General features: G+C 45.4%; 1 protein-coding gene across 5 annotated transcripts in view; it reads left to right on the forward strand.

Annotated features, from left to right (window-relative positions):
* NELL2 (neural EGFL like 2) overlaps positions 1-16545 on the forward strand; it is a 1115698-nt gene that overhangs the window by 487568 nt on the left and 611585 nt on the right. For all 5 annotated transcript variants that reach the window (XM_078674276.1, XM_078674273.1, XM_078674277.1 and 2 more), the window contains one exon: positions 8578-8669. In XM_078674276.1, the coding sequence (XP_078530402.1) occupies positions 8578-8669 (92 nt within the window). The remainder of the gene's footprint in view (positions 1-8577; positions 8670-16545) is intronic.

The raw sequence follows: 16545 nt of genomic DNA on the forward strand, positions 1-16545 counted from the left end.
GGCCACCAACCAAAACAGGAAGGCCACCGAACCCAAAACAGCAGGGGAAGGCAAGGCCAACCCAAAAACCACAGGCCAGAGACGGCCCCGGAAGCACCAGCCGAAGCCGACCAACAAAGGAAAGGCCAACAAGACCGGAAAAACGAACAAGCCCAACAAGGGCGGGGACAAAGCAACCCGCCAGAGCCCACAGAAAACCCGAACCCCAAAGGGACGGGAAATCAACAGGACCGGGGGCCAGAGCAACCGGGAAACACCCAGCCGCCCCCACACCAGGCTCAGAGGGCAGGAAAAAAACAGGCGCCCACACGGCAGAGGACCATACAAGCACCCTACACCCCGGCCAAGCAGACAGCACGGGCAGGAGCAGCGGAAAAACAAACAGCAAAAGGGCGCACAGCACCCAGACCAAAAGCCCACAAGGCCCGACACCAGCAAAGTCGGAGAGGGGCCCAGAAAACAGGAGAAACCAGGGCATCAAACGCCAAAGGAACCAGGAAGCCAGGACCAGAGCCAAGCAACCGGACCAAGGAGCCGGACCCGCAGGCCCAAAAACCCCCTGGAGGGAGCCCACGCAAAGCCCAGGCCACAGCAAAAGGGCAGGAAAGAACAGGGAACCCCCAGCACACCACCGGCCGACCACACAGAAGGCCGGAAAGAAACAAAAACAACCGCCAAAGCGGAAGCCGGAGGAAGGAGAGAAGCAGAGGGCCAAGCAGCAGGAGACCCCAGACAACCCGCCACCAGGGGGGAGGACCCCACCGAGGCAAGAACACCACGGAGGCCCGCAACCACAAAGCCAGGGACACGAAGAAACCCGCCACCCAGCAAGCCCGGCAGGCCAGGAGGCAGGACAGCAGACACCCCGACCGCACAGACAGGCAGCCGGACGGGGCGGGAACCAAGCCAGGAGCAGCAAGGGAGCCAGAGGCGAACCAGGACACCAAAAAACAGGAAACGCACCAGAAAACACTCCCCAGAGCAGGCAAAAACAGCCAGGAAGCCCAGGAGGCACAGCCCGAGGACAACCAGAACAAGCAGGAATCCAGCAGACCACCGGAGCCACAGGAACCCACCAAGGCCCCAACCCAGTCGAAAGAAGACCGGGAAAAGAACCGCCGTCAGGAAGAGGCCCCGAAGAACCCACCAGGAAGCGGCCATAACAGCAGAGCGCCCAGCCAGGACACCAAAGTGAGCCCACGCAAGGACGAAGAGCCCAAAAAGAAGACCACACGCAGGATCAGAAAGCCCCAGCAGACACCCAGCCAGAGCAGAATGGGAGCACGGCTATAGGCCCCCAACCGGGAGAACCGGAGACCAAAAGAGGGGAAAACAGGCACCCCGCCAAGGACAAGGCAAACCGCAAACGACAGCCAGGCCCAAAAAGCAGAGGCACAAACCCCAGGGCCCAAAAGGCGAACCACCACCAGAAAAACAACCCGGCGAGCGGGAAGCACCACAGACAGGAAGAGCAGGAGCCCAACAACAGCAGCCAGAGAAGCCGCACCAGGCACCCACAGGAGGCCCCAACCAGGAACAAACCAGACAGGAACACAGGCAGCACCAAGAGGGGCAGGCAGGAAAGCACCCAAAGCAAGCCAAAGGCAGGCACAGGGAAAACCAGGGCAAGAGCAAGGAAGAACAGAAGCGGCCAGACCCCAGAAGCAACCAAGCACAAAGAAGGCCCCGGGACAACACCCGAAGCCCCAGGCCGGAGCAAAGGAGAACCGAACAGCCACAACCAAGGCAGGACGAACCCCCGAGGAGCAGGCCGAACACCCAGAGAGCACCAGTAAGGACACCAGGAGACCGAACAAGGACCAGGCGCCCCCAAGGGACGGGAGAAACAAAGGCACAAACCAGGAGCCCACGAGCCCCACACCCCCACCAACCAAGCCAAAGCCAGGAAGCGGAGGCGCAGAGCCAGCAGGCAAGCGGAGCACAGGCCACAAAACAACAGCCAGGCCGCAGCGGAGACAAGGCCCCACCCGAGAAGGAGCCATAACAATACACACATGTAAAGCGCACAATCACCTGTAGGGACTCAAGGCGCCAGGGGCCGTCGGGAAAAGCAAGTAAGCTAACGCCCAGAGACACAGGGAGCTGGGCAAATCCGCCGCCGGTACCGGGGATCGAACCGCGAGCCCCAGATTCCGGAGTCAGCCGCCCTAGCCGCGGCGCCAGCTATTGCCCAGAGTCACATGGGGCGGGTTCCCGCAGAGGAACACAAAGAAAAGCAGGAAAAAACAAACCCGCGGCAGGGAACAGAAAACCAGGGGAGCCAACAGGACCCACCCCCATGCAGCCCCCCAGAAGCCCCAACACCGACCCACCAGCAGTCAGGGGCAGGGAGCCGCAGAGGAACCGGGAGAAGGGGAAACAGAAGCGCAACCCCAACAACCGCCGCAGAGGAAGCAAAAGGCGACCCCGAAACAAAAGCCGCAAAGGGCAAGGCGGAAGCAAGCAGGCAGGAGAGACCCCAACAACAAAGGGAACCCCAGGAGCAAGCACACAAGGGGCCAGGAAAAAAGGGAAACAGCCACCGCAGAGGCGACAGGAACCCACGCCAAACAGAGGCAGGCCACCAAACAAAAAGAGCGAAGGCCAACAACACAGAGAAGCAGCCAAATCACGCCAGGGAGAGGAGAGGAGGAACCCCCCCCCCCAAAGCGCCTGAAAGGAAACACAGGAGCATGAGAGTCCAGGAGCAGAGGCACCACCAGAAGGCAGCGAACCAAGGGAGAAGTCCAGGCAAAAACCCACAATCCCAGGCCCAGGAAGCCCGCGCCAAAGCCAAAGGCAACCGAGGGGCAGCAGAGGCCAAAGAGCACCGAACCTGGAAACAGGCCAGCGCCCGAACCAGAGGCCAGCCATGGAAAGCAAGGGTTAAGAGAGCAGGAAACGAGCCCACCGGAACAGACCCCGGGCCAGACACCCAAGCCACGAAGGGGGGAGGCGAGGGCAGGGAGCCCCAGGAGGAAGAGCACCAAGGCAACCAGAGAGGAGAGAGGAGCCCCCAAAGGAAGCCAACAGAATGCCACACACAAGAAGAGAGACCCAACCCAAGGCACACGACCAGGGCAAGAAAACCCAGGAGCAGCCAGGGGAGCCCAACGGGGCAGCACCAGGACAAGGAGGCGCGGACACAAGCGCGGAAGCAGGGAAGCGGCAGAGCGCAGGCATCGCAAGCAAGAGGCCCCAGGGACAAATCCCAGCAAACCCCAGGGGCACTCCCAAAAACAGCCACCACAACACCAGGCAACCTCACAGAAGAGCACAAGGAACCAGGCACAGTAGCAAAACCTGTCCACGGAGCCAAGACCAACCAACAGAGTCAAATCCCCAGAGGCAGGCGCTGCAGACCACACGGGCAACCAGGGCGAGCCCAGGACCGACTCACCCGCCCGAGCAGGTCCCCACGGAGGCAGGCAAGCGGGACAAACACGAAGGAGAGGGGCGAACGCAAGGAAAAAGCCCCCCCCCTCCGCCCATGACCAGGACAACAGGAGACCGGCCCAAAGAACGGCCCCCAGGAGGCAGAGGAACCCTAGGCACAAACCCAGCCCCCAAGGAAACAGCGGCATAAATATCGGTCCAAGTAAGCAGCACCCAGCGGCAGCGGGGGCCAACAGACAACAAGACCCCCACAGCCAGCGCTCAGGGAAAAAGCATGCACAGCAGTATAAATGTAAAAGCGGCAAGAAACGAAAACCGCCATGCGGAACTCACCCGGAGGAGGGGCCGCATCCAACCACAGGCCCCCCCCCCCCAGCCGCCATCCAGGATCCCGGAAGCCCTCACCAGCAGCACAGGCAGCAGAGATCTGGCAGGAGCCCCGGGGAAAAAGGAAACCGGCTCGAAATCCACACAGCCCAGCACAGGAAGACGAGCCTCCAGTAACCCGGAAGGATCCCCTCGGGAGGCCGGCTCACCAGCCGCAAAGGGCCGCCAGAAACCTCAAACAGAGGAAACAAAGAGCCGGCACAGAAACCAGGCCACCCAGCAAGCCCAGCAGGCCAGGAGGCAAGGAACCAGGAACCCCAACCGCACAGCCAGGCAGCCGGATGGGGAAAACAGGAACAGAAGCCACTCAAGCCCAGCAGGAGCAGCACCAGCATCCAACATCAAAAACTGTCGAAGATAGAAAAAAAGAACAGACGGAATGCTGGGTAAGTACTGCTTATGTACTCCCGGTGGGAGGGGCAGTATTAGGGTCCCAGCATGCCTCTGTTCTTTTTTTCTGTCGGGAGATAGTTATCTCCACATGTTATTAAGAAGGTGTCGAGGACGGAGGGACCAGGGGGTAATGCCCTGTGTGTGGAGTGAGAATACAGCAATAATCAAGCCACCACCATGAATTTATTGGAGCATCAATACTGTAGCAAATTGAAGGACTAACAAAACTAGAATTAAAACTACAGTAGATCAGTAGTGGTTCACAGAGCAACATTGGAATGTCGCTGATAGTGGGGAAATCTAAAGAAAGTAGAATGAGCTGATTTGAGTGGGCTCAATGGAACATGTGGGACCAACAATTTGTGCGTTAAGATTGGACTGGTTCTGTGAAATGCATGTGATTCATAGGGCATCTCAGTGGCAGAATTAGCTAGTATTGGCCAAACACACTGGTATATATTTATGGTGGAAAATGAATGGCCCTGTTTACGACTCTCTAGTGTCCAATAAAGAATACCTAATAGGCATAAATACATTTACTGCTACATAATTGTGCAGCATGACTGGCTATAATTAAACGGTAATAAAGTGCAAGCAGTGGGTGGACTGTGGCCAAACCAATGTGTGGTTTGCAGCAAGAGTTTTTGAATGCCTAGAGACTTGTAACTTTGTGGACATTCACAAACTCCCCTACAGCCCATTCCCACCCTGGAAATGTTCAGAAATTTGCTTCCGCAGTGGGTTTGTGAACATCCCAGGTTGAGAAGGACAATGGGAGAGGGTTTCTAAATGGAGAAAATAGTTTTCTCCATGAAGAAAACAATGTGCATTTGCACAGCATGGTTTCCTTTCCTCGAAGCATACTTATGCCCTGCATACAATTACACATTGTGGAAATACACATTCACGAAATTGCTCATGACATTGCCAGTAGTATGCTAGAACATCAGTGAATAGCGCATCTTTCCAGCCCTACTGCCTGCAATGTCTTTTGGATTGCTAAAGCTAGTAAATCTGTGTCTTTAAATCGCAGTACGTTTACGGGTCCTCATCAAAATCAATAGATCTGTCAATATTAACATTTTATTCATCTCTCATTCTGGGCCCGTGAAGTCCCTGCCCTTTTATGCAGACATCTGCTTCTTCTTTTTTATTTGTATTTTTTGCTCTCACTGCAGTGACAAAATTCACAACTGTTTTGATTCAAGATGTCCTTTCTTTAAGATATATTGAGATCTCTCACTTCTGTTGCGTATCCTGGGCAGTTTCTCACAGAAACGTATGTGTTTGTAAAGCAGGAAAGATCTGTCGGAATTGTGCATCGACCCACGATTCAGGTATCAAGCTAAAAAAAAGTCCCACCAATGATGGAACCTCATTATCACACTGCAAAGGCTAGGGGGCATCTTCAGCAAGGGTTTGGATTGGTAAAAAAAAGTCTCGTCCCCATCTGGCATATTGAAGGTGCATATCTCCCACTCCTCTCCACACTCACCAGATGCTAACATATTAAGGGCTGAGATGTCGGTGACTGTTCCAGCCCAGCTTCTTCAGTTCCTTACCCCACTCAGATAAGTCATCTCAAAATATTCTGCATGTTCATATCGGTGTTCACAGAAAGTGTGGGCTAGTTCTTTTTCACATATTCCAATTGCTTGGACTTGTTTTGTCCCAGGCCACGGTGTATGACGGCAGGTTCACTTTACCAAGATTCTTGTTAGCGATGCAAGGCTCTGCTAGATATCAACACCCAAAAAAGTAGTAACGACGTGTCTCATCATACCTTCCAGAAGCAACATATAAAAACAGCAATGTTTTCCTGGCCCTACAATTATGCAGAATAGTTCATAAAGGAACGCCAGGATCTGAGAGACAAATAGCATTCTCTCCACAAGCCGAAACTCAGGGTATATGTAACAATGAAAAGCATGCAAGAGAGACGCCAAATAAGAAGTCCAACATCTGAGGATAGCAGGTGGGTTCTTTAAAATCCCTCAAACTCACATGTGAGCCTGAATATCTTATTCAAAGGAAATACTGGGGTTATAAGAAAGTGAATTTGTAGTAAATTGACATTTCTGATGAGCTGCTTACATGTCTGTCCCATAGTAGGATTAATTCAAGCTAGTTTGACTGTATATTATATTGGCTACATTGGTCAAAGATAGACATTTATTTGCGTGCCAGCATGTCATTAAACACATGAGAATAAATAACTGCTGTGGAGTTTTAGGTCAATACAATTAAGTGTAGGCTTGACAAAGAGAATCTTTGAGATATTCACAGAATCAAAATAGGTTAATACACAATTTAAGAAATGTAGATCCATGGCTATCTACTCATTCTTTGAAAAAGATTCAATCATTTCAAGTGTAACCTTTCTCCCGAGCCATTTAACAGATCTGGACAAACCCTCATAGCATTTGTCCCTCTGGATTACCTCAACGACTAGTGACTTCTTTGGATGTAAGTCGACATACAAGCCACTGCCACTGCATTCATTCCAAGAAAGAGTGTCCTTCTTAACTATTGTGGTTACTGTTAAGAATGATCATTGCCCCTACAGTTACTTTGGTTGATTTACCTTCCATCTAATATGCCTTCAGATTCATAATTTTAGCCCATTCCAAGATTAGCATTCCGAAAGTGCAAAACGATTATCATACCTATAAGTAAAATGTCTCCTGGCATTCTGATTGCACCTTCTGCTCTATAACATTAATTATGATTGATTAATTTGGAGATGTGTATGATGCATCTTCCTGATCCCACTACATCCTTGGTGCATCAGTAACGAGGAAGTAAGGGCATGATTGCTAGAAACGATTTCATTAAGAATTAGGTAGTTTTTCTCAGTCGTTTAATTTGAGGATAGTGTCACTTTAAGCTGGGGATCATACTTTGAGAAACCGATTCCAACACACGCTGGCAGAAGCAGAAAGTTTTATGGTGTAAAGTCGCTTTTGGATAGCATACAGGCACATATCGTGCTGTATTGAAAGACAAACATTTAGGATGTTACTAGTTGATGCATTTGTGGGTAAGTTAGAAAGTCCTAAATATTACTCCGGCGTTAAAAAGGAAGCACTACACTGTCCACACATTGTCACCATCCCTGGTGCCACATCCCAGCATATTTAATACGCTACATAGAAGAGGCATAGTTGAGGTCAGTTGAGAAATTACGGCAATACATCCTGTTACTATTTTGCTTCCTTGGTTACACAAATGTTCAGATATCAGGAGTGATAAATAGGCGAAACACTTTGACTTCTTTTTTTATATTAATGCACGAGGTTTAACAAGTAAGTTAAGGATGAGGACCTATCTGGAACTAGAGGTGGGCTGAAGGGGAAAGACTATGATTTATATTTAAGTAAATGTTTTTTCATGGGAACGCATTGAGTGTGAGGAAGCACTAGACCATTTGTGTAGTCCAATTAATTTTCCAGTGCTTTCTATTTGCCATGTCTGTTGTTGATGTGTAGGAAATGTTGCCTGTCTTCCAGGTAGCAGTGGTGGAGGAGGATGTAGCTGCAGATTGCCATGACAATGAAATGTATTCCTCAGGGGTATAGAAGTACGCTGCTGAAACGTTTTAATCACTACTCTATTTAGGTTACCTTGTTTTTAAGTTATCTTTAACATTTTTAAACATAGTCTTTACATGAATGCAACCATACCAGACCCTGAGAAACCACCAGTGCTACTTTTCAAGAAGTTTGACCAGATAACACTGTGTGCAGAGATCATTCTTGTAAGACTAGATACAGTAATTCAGACAGTTTCTCCTAATTAGAAATGGTACTTCCCACGACACTACTGGCTCCCCAACCTATTACTTAATTGTTCCCGGTGACTCACTGTTCAAAACTGATAACAGGAGCAGTGACCACAATAGTGCACTATTCTACTTGTCCACATTTAGATCCCTACAGAATGAGTTTATCAGTTCTTTTAGGTGATGCTCACTGAAAGTGTAGCTTTTGCATCAACTTTGTAATCTCACTACTAACATCATCTTAAACATTGATCATGTCATCTTCATCTATTTGATCAAAGTTCAATGATATTCCCAAAAGTGTTGACTTTCTCCAATGTCTAGACCCACTATTACTTGTATTTGTTTATCGTTCATGTCACAGAAGTATCTTTCTGCAGCGAAAACACTAATTTCTGTTGTTTCTCATAACTTTGATAGCTCTTCTGCTTCTCACTATATCCATAATGAACATCCCAATGTTTCAAGATGGTAGAATTACATTTGAACAAGTAAAACCCTTCTGATAACATATCAGTTTCTTTAATTGCGTTTAAATCTCTTGTGAACTTGATAACGTAAAATTATTTTAATGTGGTCACTTGCTACTTGTGATACTCTGTGTTTACATTTCTTGACAGCTGTATGTACATTCAGAAGCAAAACGTACATTAATGGAGAGAGAGAAGCTGTATATTCCAGCACAGGAGCCTGTGTTCTCTATGAATGCAAGGTAAGGTCACTGTATTCTAATAATACACAGGATTTCAATTGTTAGAATATTTTTGAATTGCTTAACAACCTACTTTACCATCGAAACTTGGTCTGATTTTCATAGTTGGTTATGTTTACAGGTTATATATAGGCTAAAACAGAGGTCTTCAACCTGTGAGGCACGACCCCCAGGGGGGCTGTGGAGTCCCGTTTTAAAAAAAGACAGTCCTCCTGGGACGGCTCATTTTGCTCCTTAAAATGCTTCATCTGAGTATCCTGTGCTGTGTAAAGCTTTTCGTGCCAGGGTGCCTGGTCGCCTGAAAGGAATGCAAATGCGCCCTATTCGTTAATCTGCAAAGTGAAAAGGGTGCATGGGACCCCGTGAATCACTCCAACCTTTGTGATGACCAAGATTTTTTTTGTTCCAGTGGTACTGCAAAGAATTAACAACTGGGCTGTGAAGTGCTTGCTTTTAATCCTAACTGTATTTATACAGTCCTTAGTACCTCTAAGGAGGTGTTGATGGGACAGTTATGTAAAAAGGAATTGCTTTACATAATCCCTGGTATTACTAAAATCTACATTTTGGGAGCACCATTTTATCATAAAGCTATTTACACATTTTGTATCAGTCTATCTTATACTGGGCCGGATGTATGACTATCTTTTGCGTTCGCATAGGGGAGTTCGGACACTTTGCGACCGCAAAAAAGGTCAGCCCAATGTACTAACCCTATTTTGTGGGTCGCTAATCAATGAGCGACTCACAAAATAAAGTTAGCGACTCACTATTGGGAAGGGGCGTGCCAAGGGCGTCTCTTCCTAATAGCGAGTCCATAACCTATGTATGAATGTTTTGCAGTCGCAAAATACTCGCAGTTTAGCAACGTTCTCAGAAGGGTGGTAAAGCACTCGCAGGGACCACTGCCTGCCCTTAAAATATTAAACTGAAATGTTTCATTTTTACTTTTGAAATGCATCCCATTTTCCTTTCAAGGAAAACGGGTTGCATTAAAAAAAAACTGCTTTATTGACATGGCAGTCTCAGACATGGTGGTCTGCTGACCTCAGCAGGCCACCATTCCTGGGAGTGCCAGCCATTCCCAATGGGGTCGCATATTGCGACAGCCTCATTAATTTTCATGAGGCATGCAACTTGTGACTCCATTGGGAATCGCAAACAGTGTCTGAGACTCTATTGTACATTGGATTTGGCAAATCGCGACTCAATTTTTCGCAATTTGCGAGTCGCAAAATCCAATGGTCGTACATCAGGCCCACTGTGTGTAATGCAATGCAAGTAAAAATAATGACTTACATATTCACAGTGCTTTTATGTCAGAGATTGTGACCTCATAGCACTAAAAATACACAAGTCACTATTCTCCACTGCACCAACCAAAATTTAATTTTGGGACTCCCTGGTTACACAGAAACCTTTACAGTGCATTAACTAATAGAGGTTTCATAATGTACTACAGTGCATTTCCCACTGAGTAACAACTTTTTGATTTCTTTTTCATTTACGTTGCCCAGTATTTGAAATGTAGGGACTTGAAGGTGAAAGACATAAAAAACATACAGAACATTTTGGAACTTATTTATGAGAGGCTTGCGCCATCAGAGCATCACTTTTATTGACCCTCCGTCGGCGCAAGTGTCTCAATTAGGCGGTGTCACTGTACATGGCTTTGCATGGCCTTATAGATATGGAGTAAGACAAAGCAGAGCCAGTCACTGTGTTGCCTTACTCTGCATCAAGGGGGTGCTCCATAGGCATTGCGTGAGGGTTCCATGCAACACCCATGGATTTTGATGCTGCCCCATATTTACAAAATCACGCAAACCTGGGCACTGCCAAAAATGTATGCCTCCCCAGCGGAGGAGAAACGCTTTCATTTCTCACCGGTCTTTTCTCTTTTCATGTGTGCTGCATTCTGCATCTCACATAGAAAGAGGAAAAAGCCTATTGGGATTGTTTTTGTGAAGGAAGGTGCCCCTTTCTGCACAAAAACAATCCTGCCTAAGTTGGTGCTAGGCAGCAATCTGTGCGCCAACACAAGCGGAAAGGACAGGAGTGCACTGTATTTCATAAATATGGTGCATTCCTGCTCTTTCACATTGGGGTAAGGCAGCGCCACTAGAAGACTTGCATCCTCAAGGGATGAACCCTATATGAACAGAATAATCCCATAAATCGTAGATCACGAGAAGATCGCAAGAAAAGAAAGTGATACACCCGGAATGTGAGAAAAAGAAAACAATGATCACAGTGGAATTGAGGGATAGTCCCAACCTTTATGTACAAGAAAGAGAAGCAGTAAGTCCTTCACCAGCTAATTGAAAAAGAAGACTATCCATATGGACTTACTGGATAATACTGAACTCAGTTATGTGTTCCAAAACTGTAAGCAACAGTGCACTAGATACAATGGTGTTCTGAAAATCTAGAAGAAAAGAATACCAACGTTATTGTTAATAATCCCTATGACATTAGCTCAAATAAAGGGGTTATCAAAACACACTTGAAGTCATGTCCTGAGGATGGTCTTATAGATGTCTTCATACCAAAGACTGACACATTGACATTTTTGACCATTTCCGATGTCAGTAATCTGTTAGGACTCATACAAGAGATGTAAAAGAACTTATGAAATGGGCCAGGGCAAAAGTATGTAATGTTGAGGGGTATATATGAATGAATGTCCATCTCAGTCACTTTTGCTCTTGTGTGACTTGTAATCTCTACCCTTTTTTACTATACCTTTTTATATAAATTTGAATCTGCTTAATAAACACCTGTGCCAAAATGTGTATTTCTGTGGAATTTTGTTTCTTTCTTGCATTAGATTTGCTATACAATTCATGAATTGATTTAGACATTGGTTGTAAATAAACCACTATTTAGGGTTTATCTCAATGTATTTTTTGAAATTATAGACAGTTTTGAACCTGAAAAGAATCCCCTGAGGGCATCTTTACCTGAACGTACATATTACTAAAGCCTCCAAGGGTCTATTGAGTTGCTAATTTTTGTGTGTGGACAGAAGACTTGCGGTGCTGCCCTACGCCAAGTCCACACAAATTAGGCCCTTTGTTTTTATATATACCTCTGACCACGCCCCCATGTTCACTGACCTTTGGTTGGCTAAACACTGTTTAATATTATTTCTCCACCGTAAAAATGATTTGTTGTGGGAATTGGGGGCGTTTATGGTTGTCGATGAAGAGGAGTAGCAGGTTCTGGACATTTTTGTCAGGAGGGTGACCTTATGCCTAAAAAATTTGACAAGGGGTCTTGGCATCAAAAAGTTTGAAGACCTCTGTGCTAAAAGCATTCAGAAGTCATCAGAAGCACATTTTAACAAAATAGTGTTTTTAGGTCTGACGTCATCCAAATCTTTTGATTCTACACAAATTATAACACTGATTTACCTAAATTTATATGTACAATATACGGTCTTATGGCGGCTTCTAAACACATCATGTGGGGTGATTACACATTGAGAAATATATGTTGAATTACAATCTCTTCAAAAACTATTTGTATTTCAGGTCTAATGCAAAGCAGTTTTCATTATCTTTAGGTAATTTATTTCAATAAAGTTCGATTTTATCCATATTTATTATTTTCAGAATTTAAAAATGTCTGAGAATATAATTTGTAGTATTAAGTTAATGTGATGGTAGATGCTCAAAATGTACTGCAATTTTCAATAACCGTAGGGTTTCCCTCCCATCCACCACCATTTCCCCGTATATTTTCCTGTAAACCACTTTAAGGGTAAGATAACGTCGTAGCACTTGTCTGGTTAAGAACTAATGCTGTACATAGAAAATATATGTTACCATTGTTTTGCAGTTATACATTCCAATTATACTCTGCTCTCTAGGAAGGCACTTCAGTGCCGTACTATAGCAAATCTGTCTTTTCTGCATAGCCAACCCAGAGTTTTCACCTATTTATGGTGCCTATTTTTGCTGGCGTTTGAACTCAGTAAGCTTTACCCCAGCTAGGAGTAAAAGTGCATGTTTTACCCTTTAAATATGGTTAAATTGGCTTACCTCTGATTGACATATTTAACTTGCCCACAAGTCCCTAGTATATAGGGTAGTAAATACACCCAGCGCCTGGAAGGTAAATGCCACCTGTGGACTGACCCACCTATGGTTCTAAACCACATGATGTCCCCAAAAATATGGCTCCAGGCCTAACATGTGTAGCCTGAACGCAGCAGCCTAAAACCTGCTGTCAAATCTGTCGAAATTACCTTTTTGACAGGCAGGAATACCAGCTTTTAAATATTAATAATACACCCATATGTTGACCTTGTCAACCACAAAGTAGGGTGCAAGAATTTAGAAGTGGAACATGTGTGGGAATAAAGTTGGCATGTGATCCCAAAAGCAATTGTTGCTGGCAAGGTGATACCTGCATCCTAGAAAATCCAAAACTAAAGGTTATAAACTTTAATCTGTAACTTTTGTCAGGAAACAGATGTAATAGTAATTCAAGCACCATTCTAAATATTTATTAAACTTTCAATTCATTGGTAATGTTAGATTTTTAAAATAAATATTCTGGAAAAGCAACTTTTAGAAAGTTGCCTTTTCCATGCCTGACACTCCTAAGCCTGCCCGCAGCCACCCAGCAAGTGTTTGACCTTAATTAAGCATGACAACTACTCCCATAGCAGAACAATAGTTTAGGCATGGAGATAGGATGGACTGTGTTTGGGGCATATGATCCCTATCAGTCCAGGAATTTCAGTTGTTGTATATCTAGGAATTTTATTAACTTGAAAATTACAGATGTGAGGTCTGTCCATTCATAGTTAAGTGTAAGGAGAGACCATGAGAAGGGAAAGCCTTTGTCCCGAAGCCATCCTTAGCCAGGCCGGCTCCCAACCCAGTGAGAGGGAAGCTTCCCCCAGCACTGGTTTGTAGTGGACACAGTGGAAGGGACTGCTCCTTTCCCCGACCACACCTCTAGGTGAGCACAAGAGATCTGCACAAGGAGGCAGGGTTTTCCCATCCTGAAATTTATGTGTGAGGGGCCGTGTGGGATGGCAGGCCGGACAAAAACTACTGACAAAATGAGTAGGATTGCCCTGAGACCTTTGCCCCATTGTTTAGGGAGGAGTCACCTCATGAACTAGATATTGCCAACCATAAATTTGGAACTCTAACAAACCCTCCGCAGACCATTTTCCGGACTTGTGGAAGTTCAGAAGATGACTGGAACTGCTTTCCATGTCCTGAGAGCACCCATGAAAAACTTGACCATCTCCCTTTTATTCCCAGGACAAAAAAATGGACTCCAAGGTTTGGTTGTCTGACCTCCTACATTGCTACAGGTACAAAACAAGCTGTAAAAAGCTTTTTTCCTGAAGTAACCAGTTGATCAGTACCAACTGGACCTGGACTTGACCTAGCTAATGGCCACTGCTGGAGAGAGTCTTGGTCCCTAAATGTTGTCTCTGAGGTCTTGGGAGCCTTGGAAGTGTCCCAGAAAAGCTGCTTCGGAAACCATGAAAAATTGAAAACTATTTGCCATCAGTTTCAGCAAAGGTGTCCAAGTTAAGAGAATACAGCTTTAGGCAATCCCTACTGGAGAATTTTGAGCTCCATGAAAAGAGTAAGTCAGAAGGTAAAATCTTTAACCAGGACAAACCTGCCTGGGGTATCCGACCCGTGCTCCATCACGGTTGGCCTGAATTCTTATCCAGGTTCTTATCTTGGCTTTGTGATAAGTAACTTTGCATTCTGCTGCTTTTGCTTAATGACTAGTTAACTAGTGCCAGGACAATTCTGGGTAACAGTTGTGCTTAAAAAATTCTGTAACATAATATAACTTATCATTGGCACTTAGTGCTTTTTGACACTTATTTACTTAAAACTTTACAAATTCACATATCCAGTTCCCCTTATTGTACTTTTATGTCAATTTGTTTATTAAATTGTACTCTATTTTTCAAATTTTGTTTGAGATTTTTATTGTTTGGTGTTTTGATTTTGTTACTGTTTTTTACTACATAAATACTCACATATTGCCCTAAATTGAGCAGTTGTTCTGTGCCTTAGCTACCAGGAGCTTGAGGTCATGTGAATTAAGTGAGTTTAATGTTCGGCCTGACAAGTTAGAGATATGACGGCACAAGATAATAATCAAATTACTTGCCAGCCCTTCCTTACTTTGAACATCTACCTATGTAATGTAAAAAAAAAGAACTGGCATGCCAGCTTTGAAATAAGACAATTCTAACAGAAAACTAACATTTGAGAAGGTGTACAAGAAAATAAAGGATTTGAGCAAAGAAAACATAGCCCTGGCTTACAAAATAGGTGGTAGAGAATGTGATATGTCAAAACCAAATAAGGCTGCTGGGACTACTAGAAATCTAGATGGTGAAGATTCAGAACCATTCGTATCCAACTAGGTAATTCTTAGCCATACCTATTCTCAGCCATGACCGCGTTGCCCTTAAATAAAGCGGAATCTTTCGGCCAGAGGCCAGGTGGTGCTCAAGCTGAATAGGTGTTACACATTTATGTACATCTAATGGAATCTTAAGTTCCCAATCCATGTGCCTTTCATCTTTAACTGACTAAGAATACTTCTTTGCTCTAAAAGCTGCTTTCTGAATTTTGTCTCTGTAACACATATTCTCATTTAATCGAAAGGAAATGAAATGAATACAACCATGACTATGCAACATTTGGAATGTCATCTGCAACATAAACCTCATATACATACAAAACATTCAGGCACTATATCACAAGAAAGTAACAGATCTCCGACAAATTATTTTTAAAAAATCACAGTGGCCATCAAAAATAAACTTGCAATGAATGCAAAATCACATGAAGTGTGGTTCAAGTTGTCAGTATTTTGTTTGTAAGAAGGGAAGGTGGGCAGTGGGGGCTGACACAAATAAAGAGTGGTGAGGCATGTGGAGGAGTTGCAGGGGTGCGGGGGAGCATGTGGAGGGAGTGCACGGTAGGGGGATTTATTAATTGAAAAAAATAAAAGACTTACCTGGTGCTGCCGTATGCCTTGCGCTCCTCTGCTTCCAGGCTGTGGTCCCAGCAGTTACTGGGACAGCATCACAGACTCCCTATCTAATCCTGTGCTTCTCTCAAGCATGAGAGCAGGGTGGGGATTGGCCTGAGTGGGCTGGAATTACGTTTTCTCAGGCACAGGGAGTCTGTGCTGTTTTTCCAACCCGGCTGTGCAATACAGCTGGGTTCGAGAAACCTAAGTGCACATGTCAGATTGGCTTGCCTAGGATGGCCAGCCAAACTGACATGCGTACTTAAAAGTGCACCTACCACTCCTCCTCCACCCTCCCATGGCCAGGCCTCTCCACTCCGTATACACGATGGCTCAGCCAGCAGCTGATAATAAAACTATAATAAAATATTGCTTTATTTTCAGCTGAAGGCTCTGAACTAGTGGGGTAACGCTCCTCTGCCATTGCGGAGGAGCTGCAATATATATATATATTATATATATATATATATATGTATCCTTCTTATTCTCTCGTGAACTGCCACTGTTTCTCCTAATCGAAGGGCGCGTCGCCTCAGCGGACCTCACGGGAGCTGGTCCGTAGCAATATTGCAGCTCTCCCTTGAAACAAGGATGACAACGCCACATGTGGGTACTTGTATATTTTATTGTCTGGCCACCATTGAATGCATTTAGGCTGAACACAGCCTTGCTCACCAATGACGAGGCGGTATTACCAGCAGTCTTTTGACTGTTTCTATTACCACGTGCAACACTCTGTGTTAAATGATAGTGAAAATAGACTGGTACTTTTATGTATCTGTTACCATTAAATACATGCGTTTGATTGTCTTGAAGTATAATTGTAGAAATCAATTCCTTT

Source organism: Lissotriton helveticus, chromosome 1_1, assembly GCF_964261635.1.
Source record: "Lissotriton helveticus chromosome 1_1, aLisHel1.1, whole genome shotgun sequence".
Taxonomy (NCBI): Eukaryota; Metazoa; Chordata; class Amphibia; order Caudata; family Salamandridae; genus Lissotriton; species Lissotriton helveticus.